The sequence below is a fragment of the Anomaloglossus baeobatrachus genome, chromosome 3 (genome assembly GCF_048569485.1).
Source record: "Anomaloglossus baeobatrachus isolate aAnoBae1 chromosome 3, aAnoBae1.hap1, whole genome shotgun sequence".
Classification (NCBI taxonomy): Eukaryota; Metazoa; Chordata; class Amphibia; order Anura; family Aromobatidae; genus Anomaloglossus; species Anomaloglossus baeobatrachus.
In genome coordinates this window covers 600,105,682-600,118,079 of record NC_134355.1, presented here as the reverse complement: position 1 = coordinate 600,118,079, position 12,398 = coordinate 600,105,682, and the positions used below count along the sequence as shown (strand labels likewise).

Below are 12,398 nucleotides of genomic sequence, written 5' to 3'. Positions count from 1 at the left end.
ATATTTATATTGCACTGTACGGTCGCTTCTTGGCTTATACCCTATATTGCTCTGAGGAGACAACAACATGTCATCCGCAAAACGCAAGGGTGCCAAGGCACGGGCGGTATGCACTGCTTGTGTCGCATGTGGGGCTAATCTACCGGCAGGCTCCAATGACCCCCATTGTGTGCAATGTTCAATCCCTGTGCCACTTCGGCAGCCAGAGCCTATGGTAGTAGTGGCCCAGGCAGAGACGCCTGTGAACCCTGCCCCGGTGACGGGGACAGAATTTGCAATTTTTGCTGATAAGATGTCTGTGACTATGACAAAAATCCTGGAGACCTTGCAGTCCAGGCCAGTTTCTCAGACCATGGACACTGCTGTGTCTATGCTCCCCGGTCCCCCTCAGTTGGAACTAATCCGTACTTCAAGGGGGTCCCAGGCATCACAGGCTGAAGTCTCTGACTCGGATGACAGTCCCAGGCAGCCTAAGCGGGCTCGCTGGGAAAGACCCTCGACGTCATCACACTGCTCAGGGTCTCAGCGAGAGGCTTCTCTGTATGATGAGACAGAGGTGGGTGATCAGGAGTCTAATCCTGACACCGCTCTCAATCTAGATACCCCTGATGGTGACGCAATGGTAAATGACCTTATAGCGGCCATCAATAGACTGTTGGATATTTCTCCCCCAGCCCCTTCAGCAGAGGAGGCAGCTGCACAGCAGGAGAAGTTCCATTTTCGGTATCCCAAGCGTAAATTGAGTACTTTTCTGGACCACTCTGACTTCAGAGAATCAGTCCAGAAACATCATGCTTATCCAGACAAGCGTTTTTCCAAACGTCTTAAGGATACACGTTATCCCTTTCCCCCTGACGTGGTCAAACGCTGGACCCAGTGTCCAAAGGTGGATCCCCCAATATCCAGGCTTGCGGCTAGATCCATAGTTGCAGTGGAGGATGGGGCTTCACTTAAAGATGCCAATGACAGACAGATGGACCTGTGGTTGAAATCTGTCTATGAAGCTATCGGCGCGTCGTTTGCTCCAGCATTCGCGGCCGTGTGGGCACTCCAAGCTATTTCCGCTGGTCTGGCACAGGTGGACTCTTTCATACGTCCAGCAGTGCCGCAAGTGGCGTCCTTAACTACGCAAATGTCTGCGTTTGCGACATACGCTATCAATGCGGTACTGGACTCTACGAGCCGTACCTCAATGGCGTCTGCCAACTCTGTGGTTTTGCGCAGAGCCTTGTGGTTAAAGGAATGGAAAGCAGATTCTGCTTCCAAGAAATGTTTAACCAGCTTGCCGCTATCTGGAGACAGACTGTTTGGTGAGCAATTGGCTGAAATCATTAAACAGTCCAAGGGTAAGGACTCCTCCTTACCCCAGCCCAGATCAAGCAAACCTCAGCAGAGGAAGTGGCAGTCGAGGTTTCGGTCCTTTCGAGGCTCGGGCAAGCCCCAATTCTCCTCGTCCAAAGGGACTCAGAAGGAGCAAAGGAGCTCAGATGCCTGGCGGGCTCACTCACGCCCCAAGAAAGCAACCGGAGGAGCCGCTTCCAAGCCGGCTACCTCATGACTTTCGGCCTCCTCTCTCCGCATCCTCGGTCGGTGGCAGGCTCTCCCGCTTTTGCGACATTTGGCTGCCACAGGTCAAAGACCGTTGGGTGAGAGACATTCTGTCTCACGGGTACAGGATAGAGTTCAGTTCTCGTCCTCCGCCTCGGTTCTTCAGAACTTCCCCACATCCCGACCGAGCAGATGCCCTTCTGCAGGCGGTGGGCTCTCTAAGAGCAGAAGGAGTGGTGATCCCTGTTCCTCTTCAGGAACAAGGTCAAGGTTTTTACTCCAATCTCTTTGTGGTGCCAAAAAAGGACGGCTCATTCCGTCCTGTTCTGGACCTAAAACTGCTCAACAAGCATGTGAACGCAAGGCGGTTCCGGATGGAATCCCTCCGCTCCGTCATTGCCTCAATGTCTCAAGGAGATTTCCTTGCATCAATAGACATCAAAGATGCTTATCTCCACGTGCCGATTGCTACAGAGCACCAACGCTTTCTACGTTTCGTGATAGGAGACGACCATCTACAATTCGTAGCTCTGCCATTTGGTCTGGCGACAGCCCCACGGGTTTTCACCAAGGTCATGGCAGCAGTGGTAGCAATCTTGCACTCTCAGGGACACTCGGTGATCCCTTACTTAGACGATCTGCTTGTCAAAGCACCCTCTCAAGGGGCATGCCAACTCAGCCTGAATGTTGCGCTGGAGACTCTCCAGACTTTCGGGTGGATCATCAACTTTTCAAAGTCCAATCTGTCACCGACCCAATCACTAACGTATCTTGGCATGGAGTTTCATACTCTCTCAGCGATAGTGAAGCTTCCGCTGGACAAGCAGCGGTCGCTACAGACAGGGGTGCAGTCTCTCCTTCAAGGTCAGTCGCACCCCTTGAGGCGCCTCATGCACTTCCTAGGGAAGATGGTGGCAGCAATGGAGGCAGTCCCGTTTGCGCAGTTTCATCTGCGCCCACTTCAGTGGGACATTCTCCGCCAATGGGACGGGAAGTCAACATCCCTGGACAGGGAAGTCTCCCTGTCCCAGACGACCAAGGACTCTTTGCAGTGGTGGCTTCTTCCCACCTCTTTATCACAGGGAAGATCCTTCCTACCCCCATCCTGGGCAGTAGTCACGACGGACGCGAGTCTGTCAGGGTGGGGAGCAGTTTTTCTCCACCACAGGGCTCAGGGTACGTGGACTCAGCAGGAGTCCACCCTTCAGATCAATGTTCTGGAAATCAGGGCAGTGTATCTGGCCCTAGTAGCCTTCCAGCAGTGGCTGGAAGGAAAGCAGATCCGAATTCAGTCGGACAACTCCACAGCGGTGGCATACATCAACCACCAAGGAGGGACACGCAGTCGGCAAGCCTTCCAGGAAGTCCGGCGGATTCTGATGTGGGTGGAAGACAGAGCATCCACCATATCCGCGGTTCACATCCCGGGCGTGGAAAACTGGGAAGCAGACTTCCTCAGTCGCCAGGGTATGGACGCAGGGGAGTGGTCCCTTCACCCAGACGTGTTTCAGGAAATCTGTCACCGCTGGGGGGTGCCGGATGTCGACCTAATGGCGTCTCGGCACAACAACAAGGTCCCGACCTTCATGGCGCGGTCTCGCGATCAAAGAGCTCTGGCGGTAGACGCCTTGGTGCAAGATTGGTCGCAGTTCCGGCTCCCTTATGTGTTTCCACCTCTGGCACTCTTGCCCAGAGTGCTACGCAAGATCAGATCCGATTGCAGCCGCGTCATACTCGTCGCCCCAGACTGGCCGAGGAGGTCGTGGTACCCGGATCTGTGGCATCTCACGGTCGGCCAACCGTGGACACTACCAGACCGACCAGACTTACTGTCCCAAGGGCCGTTTTTCCATCGGAATTCTGCGGCCCTGAACCTGACTGTGTGGCCATTGAGTCCTGGATCCTAGCGTCTTCAGGATTATCCCAAGGGGTCGTCGCCACCATGAGACAGGCTAGGAAGCCCACGTCTGCTAAGATCTACCACAGAACGTGGAAGATATTCTTATCCTGGTGCTCTGCTCAGGGAGTGTCTCCCTGGCCATTTGCATTGCCTACTTTTCTTTCTTTCCTGCAATCTGGGTTAGAAAAAGGTTTGTCGCTCGGCTCCCTTAAAGGGCAAGTCTCAGCGCTATCCGTCTTTTTTCAGAAGCGTCTAGCACGACTTTCTAAGGTGCGCACGTTCCTGCAGGGGGTTTGTCATATCGTACCCCCGTACAAGCGGCCGTTAGATCCATGGGATCTGAACAGGGTACTTGTTGCCCTCCAGAAGCCGCCCTTCGAGCCTCTGAGGGATGTTTCACTTTCTCGACTATCGCAGAAAGTGGCTTTTCTGGTAGCGATCACATCTCTTCGGAGAGTGTCTGAGCTAGCAGCGCTGTCTTCCAAGGCTCCTTTCCTGGTCTTCCACCAGGACAAGGTAGTGCTGCGCCCCATTCAGGAGTTTCTCCCTAAGGTGGTATCCTCTTTTCATCTAAATCAGGATATCTCCTTGCCTTCCTTTTGTCCTCATGCAGTTCATCGGTATGAGAAGGATTTACATTTGTTAGATCTGGTGAGAGCACTCAGAATCTACATTTCCCGCACGGCGCCCCTGCGCCGCTCCGATGCACTCTTTGTCCTTGTCGCTGGTAAGCGCAAAGGGTCGCAGGCTTCAAAAGCCACCCTGGCTCGATGGATCAAAGAACCAATTCTTGAAGCCTACCGTTCTGCTGGGCTTCCGGTTCCTTCAGGGCTAAAGGCCCACTCAACCAGAGCCGTGGGTGCGTCCTGGGCATTACGACACCAGGCTACGGCTCAACAGGTGTGCCAGGCAGCCACCTGGTCGAGTCTGCACACTTTCACCAAACATTATCAGGTGCATACCTATGCTTCGGCGGACGCCAGCCTAGGTAGAAGAGTCCTGCAGGCGGCGGTTGCCTCCTCGTAGGGAAGGGCTGTTTTTGCAGCTCTAACATGAGGTATTTCTTTACCCACCCAGGGACTGCTTTTGGACGTCCCAATCGTCTGGGTCTCCCAATGGAGCGCCGAAGAAGAAGGGAATTTTGTTACTTACCGTAAATTCCTTTTCTTCTAGCTCCAATTGGGAGACCCAGCACCCGCCCTGTTTCCTTCGGGATTTTTGTTTTTTTCGGGTACACATGTTGTTCATGTTGAACGGTTTTCAGTTCTCCGATGTTCTTCGGATTGAATTTGTTTAAACCAGTTATTGGCTTTCCTCCTTCTTGCTTTGGCACTAAAACTGAGCATCCCGTGTTCCCACGGGGGGTGTATAGCCAGAAGGGGAGGGGCCTTACACTTTTTAGTGTAATGCTTTGTGTGGCCTCCGGAGGCAGTAGCTATACACCCAATCGTCTGGGTCTCCCAATTGGAGCTAGAAGAAAAGGAATTTACGGTAAGTAACAAAATTCCCTTCTTCTGGTGGCCATAATTTCTCTCAAGAGAGTCTCTTATTTGACTGTGCTCTCTTCGGAGTCACCCTTTTTGTTTTTTTTCACCAAGACAAGGTGGTTCTCCGTCCAACTCCGGGCCTTCTCCCTAAGGTGGTGTCCCCTTTCCACCTTAACCAGGACATTTCATTGTCTTCCCTTTGTTCGGCCCCTGTGCATCGCTTTGAGAAAGCGTTGCATGCTTTAGATTTGGTGCGGACGCTCCGGATCTATGTGTCACGCACCGCTGTTCTTAGGCGGTGCACCTCTCTTGTGTGCTGACCACACGTCAGCGCAAGGGTCTCTCGGCTCCTAAACCGACCCTAGCTCATTGAATAGGTCGGCCATATCCGATGCCTACCAATGTTCTCAGATGCCTCCCCCGCCGGGGATTAAGGCGCACTCGACCAGAGCCGTCGGTGCCTCTTGGGCTACGGCTCAGCAGGTCTGTCAGGCTGCCACGTGGTCTAGTCTGCACACTTTTTCGAAGCACTACCAAGTGCATGCTCATGCTTCGGCAGATGCGAGCTTGGGCAGACGCATCCTTCGGACGGCTGTCGCCCATTTGTGAAGTTAGGTTTCGCCTACTTCTCAGTTTCTGTTTATTTCCCACCCATGGACTGCTTTGAGACGTCCCATGGTTTGGGTCTCCCATAAGGAACGATAAAGAAAAAGAGAATTTTGTTTACTTACCGTAAATTCTTTTTCTTATAGTTCCGACATGGGAGACCCAGCACCCTCCCTGTTGCCTGTTGGCAGCTTTCTTGTTCCGTGTGTTTTCACCGGCTGTTGTTGTAGACAGAAGTTCCGGTTGTTCCGGGTTTTATTCTATCTCTACTTATGGGTGGATGTCCTCCTTCAGCTTTGGCACTAAACTGGTTGGATTTGTCATCCGGGGAGTGTATATGCTCGGAGGGAGGAGCTACACTTTTAGTGTAGTACTTTGTGTGTCCTCCGGAGGCAGTAGCTATACACCCATGGTTTTGGTCTCCCATGTCGGAACTATAAGAAAAAGAATTTACGGTAAGTAAACAAAATTCTCTTTTTTCCTATTTTCCGCCTCTAAAACCAGCGTGCGTCTTCTGGTCCGGTGCGGACTTATAGTCCGAAAAATACGGTATATATATATTTTAAGTCTAAAAATCATTTTTGTAATCGGGTTTCATTAAAAATTTTGCACCATTTGTCTTCTACACTTCTACGGTGTGTCTGTCCATCAGTGAGCGTGTCCTGACGGTTTTGTGGTGGGAGTTTGTAGATCTGTTTTCTGGCTTTATCTGGGCACCTTTCAGCTGATTAATTACCACAGACCACATCAAAGTTGAATGTGCGGCCTGTAAAAGCCAAACGGTGCAAAATTCTTAATTAAGCTCAATTGCAACAATTTTTTTTAGCTCCAAATACATGTATTTAAATAAAAAAACAACTAAACATTTCCCCAGTTGTGGACAGCCTCTGTAATTGTGCTTGTATTGTATTATTTGGCCGGTAAAAACTGATTTGACTCCCTACTATGAGAATGCCCCTAATTTCTTCATCGTTCCTTATGGGAGACCCAGACCATGGGTGTATAGCTTCTGCCTCCGGAGGACACACAAAGTACTACAAGCCTGGACTCCCGGCATGTCCCTTCTCACCCCACTGTGTCGGCGGTGTTGTTAAGGTTGATTTCAAGGCTGGAGCCTTACATGCCGCGCTCCTTCACCATCCCTCGGGCTCTGGCTTGAAGTGGGAGCCAGCACGGTTCTCACTGCTTTGCAGGAGACCGGTCTCCATCCGCAGCCCTTTCAGGACCCTGCCGGACGGAGCACTCATCCCTCAGGGACCTGGCCCTGCATCTCACAAGCTAAGTATTGAGACGTTATTGTCAGGGGGGTCCCTTGTACTTTAATGTTGGGGAGAGTGTGTTGTGTACTATTTGTGACATTTCCGGCCGGTTCTCCGGTTGTCACCAGAGAACCGCGCCGAGGGTGCCTGAGCGCTGGCCGCATTCTAAAATTAGGGCCCCGGCTTCGGCTGCGGCCTAGTTTCATTTTCACTGCCCCTGCATGTCAGTCATGCAGAGGGACAGTGCGGCGCCGCCCACCGGCCGTTCAGCTCAGGGGAGGACACTCTGAGGAGATGTTTCCCTCCCCTGTATATCCCCTTGGCCCTCCGGTTCCCGCTCTTGGGCTATGTCCCGCCCCCCTCCTCACTCCGGCGCCATTTTATCAGCGTTCTCACACTGATCGGCGCTGGCTGCTGCATCTCTGCAATCTGTCTGGGGGTCCGAGCTGTGGAATCCGGAGGGCACATAAAACGGTCTGGTAAGCCACAACCTCTGGTTGTGGACTTTATTATACACTCTCTGGGGGTCATTCTGAAGGAGTGTATTCTTTACTGCGGAGCCTCCACTTCAGCAGCATGTCTCACACTAGGAGCAAGGCTGCAAGGCTGTACTCAATATGCACTGCATGTTAGCTCGTACTGCCTGAACCGAGCACATACCCTCATTGTGATGCCTGCTCTAACATGGTGGTGCCTCAGCCTGGAGTCTCCCCAGTGGTCCCTCCGGCTGCTCCGGCCCCGGTGGCTTAACCCCCGACTTGGGTTGAAGTGTTTTCTAAATCTATCTCCCAGTCCTTCGCCGACTCCATGGGACAGCTGTCCCGGACTCTGCTGACCATGCATCTGCCCCCTTCTCAGGGTGTCTCTGCTGCTTCGGCACGCTCTGCAGAGCTCACAGAGGATTCTTCATCTGCTCCCAGACCCCGTCCTCCTAAGAGGAGACGCAGGGACCCCTCTCCTTCCTCGTCCCGCGACTCCGATTCACGAGTCGACCCGCAGGACGAGGAGGATATCTTTACTGGGGGCTCGGATGCTACCTCCATGTGCCCCATTGATCTGACCGAGGGTGACGCAGATGTGAGTGACTTGATTGCGTCCATTAATTCTGTACTGGACCTCAATCCGCCAGCATCAGAGGAGCAACCCTCTCTGGCAGAAAAGCACCAGTTTACCTTGCCTAAGAGAACAAGGAGTGTGTTCTTTAACCACTCCAGTTTTCAAGCCACTGTGTCCAAGCCCAGAGCCTGTCCTGACAAACGCTTTCCAAAGCGTGGTTCTGACGACCGTTATCCTTTTCCACCAGAGGTGGTCAAGGAGTGGGCTCACTCACCAAAGGTAGACCCTCCGGTGTCTAGACTCTCAGCCCGGACAGTTGTATCTGTGGCTGATGGCACCTCATTTAAGGATCCCACTGACCGCCAGGTTGACCTCCTGGCCAAGTCTGTCTATGAGGCGGCAGGGGCCTCGTTTTCCCCATCCTTTGCAGCAGTGTGGGCTCTCAAAGCCATCTCTGCTTCCCTAGAGGAGATGCATTCCCTCACTAGGGACTCTATGCCTGAATTGGTTGCCTTAACTTCCCAGGCTTCAGCCTTTTCAGCCTACGCCATGTCTGCCATGCTGGAGGCCTCTCACCGCACTGCGGTGGCCTCCGCTAATTCCCTCGCTATCCGCAGGATCTTGTGGCTTCGACAGTGGAGGGCAGATGCTTCCTCAAAGAAGTACCTTGCTGGGCTCCCATTTGCTGGGTCCAGGCTGTTCGGTGAACAACTGGATGAAATAATTAAGGAGGCTACTGGCGGGAAGAGTACTTCCTTGCCGCAGACTAAAACCAGGAAACCTGTCCAGGGCAGGAACCAGTCGAGGTTTCGTTCCTTTCGTTCCTCTAACTGGTCGTCCTCTAAGCCCTCGGCCTCGTCCACTAACTCAGCCAAGGACCAGAAGCCCTCCTGGCGCAAGAAGCTGCGTCCACAAAAGTCCGCAGGAGCTGCTGCCACCAAGGCAGCCTCCTCTTGACTATCTGTCCGCGCCAGCAACGTCCTTAGTCGGTGGCAGGCTCTCCCACTTTGGCGACGTGTGGTTTCAACACGTCTCCGATCAGTGGGTGCGGGATATCATCTCCCACGGCTACAGGATAGAATTCTCTTCCAGCCCGCCAAACAGATTTTTTCTGTCAACTCCCCCCTGCTCCAAGGCCGCCGCCTTCTCTCAGGCCGTGGCATCCTTGCAGGCCAGCGGAGTGATTGTACCGGTTCCCGCCAGGGAACGGTTCAGAGGTTTTTACTCAAATCTCTTCCTAGTCCCCAAAAAGGACGGTTCCTTCCGGCCCATCCTGGATCTCAAGCTTCTCAACAAGCATGTTCAGGTGCGGCACTTTCGCATGGAGTCTCTGCGATCAGTCATTGCCTCAATGACCCAAGGAGATTTCCTGGCATCCATCGACATCAGAGATGCCTATCTGCATGTGCCAATTGCAGTTTCACACCAGCGTTGGCTACGTTTTGCAGTCGGAGAGTAACATTTCCAATTCGTGGCTCTCCCCTTCGGGTTACACACGGCCCCTCGGGTATTCACCAAGGTCATGGCAGCAGTGGTTGCGGTTCTGCACCTCCAGGGGTTGGCAGTGACTCCTTACCTGGACGACCTTCTTGTCAAGGCTTCATCCAGCGCAGACTGTCAGCGGAGTGTCTCGCTCACTCTCGCCACTCTTGTCCAATTCGGGTGGCTTGTCAATCTGCCCAAGTCCACTTTGACCCCGACCCAAGATCTCACGTACCTAGGGATGCAATTCGAGACTCTGCCGGCACTTGTCAAGCTGCCCTTAGTCAAACAGCAGTCCCTCCATCTGGCGGTGCGCTCTCTGTTGAGGCCCCGCCGTCATTCCATCAGGCACCTCATGCAGGTGCTGGGTCAGATGGTGGCGTCAATGGAAGCGGTTCCCTTTGCCCAGTTCCATCTGCGTCCTCTGCAGCTGGACATTCTCAGCTGCTGGGACAAGCGGATTTCTTCCTTGCACAGGTTGGTGGCTCTGTCGCCACAGACCAGGAGCTCTCTTCAGTGGTGGCTTCGGCCCCTCTCTCTGTCTCAGGGACGCTCCTTTCTGGCCCCGTCCTGGGTGATCCTCACCACGGATGCCAGTCTAACCGGCTGGGGAGCAGTATTTCTCCACCACCGAGCACAGGGCACTTGGACTCCGTCCGAATCAGCCCTCTCGATCAATGTTCTGGAAATCAGAGCTGTGCTATTAGCTCTCGTAGCCTTTCACCACCTGTTGGCGGGCAAGCACATTCGAGTACAGTCAGACAACGCGACAGCAGTTGCCTACATCAATCACCAGGGCGGGACTCGCAGCCGCCTGGCAATGTTGGAGGTTCATCGCATCCTTCAGTGGACGGAGGACTCCAAGTCCACCATATCCGCGTTCCACATCCCAGGCGTAGAAAACTGGGAGGCAGATTATCTCAGCCGTCAAACCGTGGACAACGGCGAGTGGGCTCTGCATCCGGCAGTGTTCCGGTCGATCTGCCGCAAGTGGGGAACTCCGGAAGTGGATCTAATGGCATCCCGGCACAACAACAAGGTCCCGGTTTACGTGGCTCGCTCCCACGATCCTCAGGCCTTTGCAGCGGACGCGCTGGTTCAGGATTGGTCCCAGTTCCGTCTGTCTTACGTGTTTCCCCCTCTAGTTCTCTTGCCCAGAGTCCTGCGCAAGATCAGAATGGAGGGTCGTCGGGTCATACTCATTGCTCCAGACTGGCCCAGGCGAGCTTGGTACCCAGACCTGCTCCGTCTGTCCGTAGAGGTGCCGTGGCATCTCCCGGACCGTCCAGACCTTCTCTCACAAGGTCCGTTTTTCCGCCAGAACTCTGCGGCTCTCAGATTGACGGCGTGGCTCTTGAGTCCTGGATCCTGACGGCTTCCGGCATTCCTCCCGAAGTCATCTCCACTATGACTCAGGCTCGGAAGTCTTCCTCGGCAAAAATTTACCACAGGACTTGGAGAATTTTCCTGTCCTGGTGTCGTTCTTCCGGCCACGCCCCTTGGCCTTTTGCCCTGCCGACCCTTCTGTCCTTCCTACAGTCTGGTCTGCGGCTAGGACTATCCCTCAATTCCCTCAAAGGACAGGTCTCGGCCCTGTCAGTGTTGTTCCAGCGGCGTATCGCCCGGCTGACTCAGGTGCGCATTTTCATGCAGGCGACCTCTGGATCCCTGGGACCTTAATCTGGTCCTCACGGCCTTGCAGAAACCCCCTTTTGAGCCACTTAGGGAGGTTTCTTTGTCTCTTCTTTCGCAGAAAGTGGTCTTTCTAGTGGCCATAACTTCCCTCAGGAGAGTCTCTGATTTGGCTGCGCTCTCCTCGGAGTCACCTTTTTTGTTTTTTCACCAAGATAAGGTGGTTCTTCGTCCGTCTCCGGACTTTCTTCCTAAGGTGGTATCTCCTTTCCACCTTAACCAGGATATTTCCCTGCCTTCCTTTTGTCCGGCTCCTGTTCATCGCTTTGAAAAGCGTTGCATACTCTGGATCTGGTGCGGGCGCTCCGGATCTATGTGTCTCGCACCGCTTCTCTTAGGCGGTGCACCTCTCTCTTTGTGCTGACCACTGGTCAGCGTAAGGGCCTCTCGGCTTCTAAGCCGACCCTGGCTCGCTGGATTAGGTTGGCCATTTCCAATGCCTACCAGTGTTCTCAAGTGCCTTCCCCGCCGGGGATCAAGGCACACTCGACCAGAGCTGTCGGTGCCTCTTGGGCTTTCAGGCACCAGGCTACGGCTCAGCAGGTCTGTCAGGCTACCACTTGGTCCAGTCTGCATACCTTTTCGAAGCACTCCCAAGTGCATGCTCATGCTTCGGCAGATGCGAGCTTGGGCAGGCGCATCCTTCAGGCGGCTGTCGCCCACTTGTGAAGTTAGGTTTCGCCTACTTCTCAGTTTTCTGTTTATTCCCACCCATGGACTGCTTTGGAACGTCCCATGGTCTGGGTCTCCCATAAGGAACGATGAAGAAAAAGAGAATTTTGTTTACTTACCGTAAATTCTTTTTCTTATAGTTCCGACATGGGAGACCCAGCACCCTCCCTGTTGCCTGTTGGCAGTTTTCTTGTTCCGTGTGTTTTCACCGGCTGTTGTTGTAGTCAGAGGTTCCGGTTGTTCCGGGGTTTGGCTCTGTCTCTACTTGTGGGTGGATGTCCTCCTTCAGCTTTTGCACTAAGCTGGCTAGATTTGGTCATCCAGGGGGTGTATATGCTAGGAGGGAGGAGCTACACTTTTTAGTGTAGTACTTTGTGTGTCCTCCGGAGGCAGAAGCTATACACCCATGGTCTGGGTCTCCCATGTCGGAACTATAAGAAAAAGAATTTACGGTAAGGAAACAAAATTCTCTTTTTTCTTCACGTTTCTAATGTTTTCTGCAGTGACAGTCCTGAATTGTAAGGTGCCATGAACAAGTGTTTGTCTTGCAGGCAGCTGTATCCGGAGCTACAAGAGCAGCTGAAGGAATTGCGGAAACATTTGGTAGAAAGCACAAATGAGATGTCCCCTCTGAAGGTGTGGGAGCTACAAGGTACCGGAAATGACGTGTCAATAGAGCGCACACAGTCACAGCTT

The 12,398-nt window shown here is 53.4% G+C and overlaps 1 protein-coding gene across 4 annotated transcripts in view; it reads left to right on the top strand.

Moving 5' to 3' along the window:
• UGGT1 (UDP-glucose glycoprotein glucosyltransferase 1) overlaps positions 1-12,398 on the top strand; it is a 242,824-nt gene that overhangs the window by 63,440 nt on the left and 166,986 nt on the right. For all 4 annotated transcript variants that reach the window (XM_075341044.1, XM_075341046.1, XM_075341047.1 and 1 more), the window contains exon 9: positions 12,254-12,354. In XM_075341044.1, the coding sequence (XP_075197159.1) occupies positions 12,254-12,354 (101 nt within the window). The remainder of the gene's footprint in view (positions 1-12,253; positions 12,355-12,398) is intronic.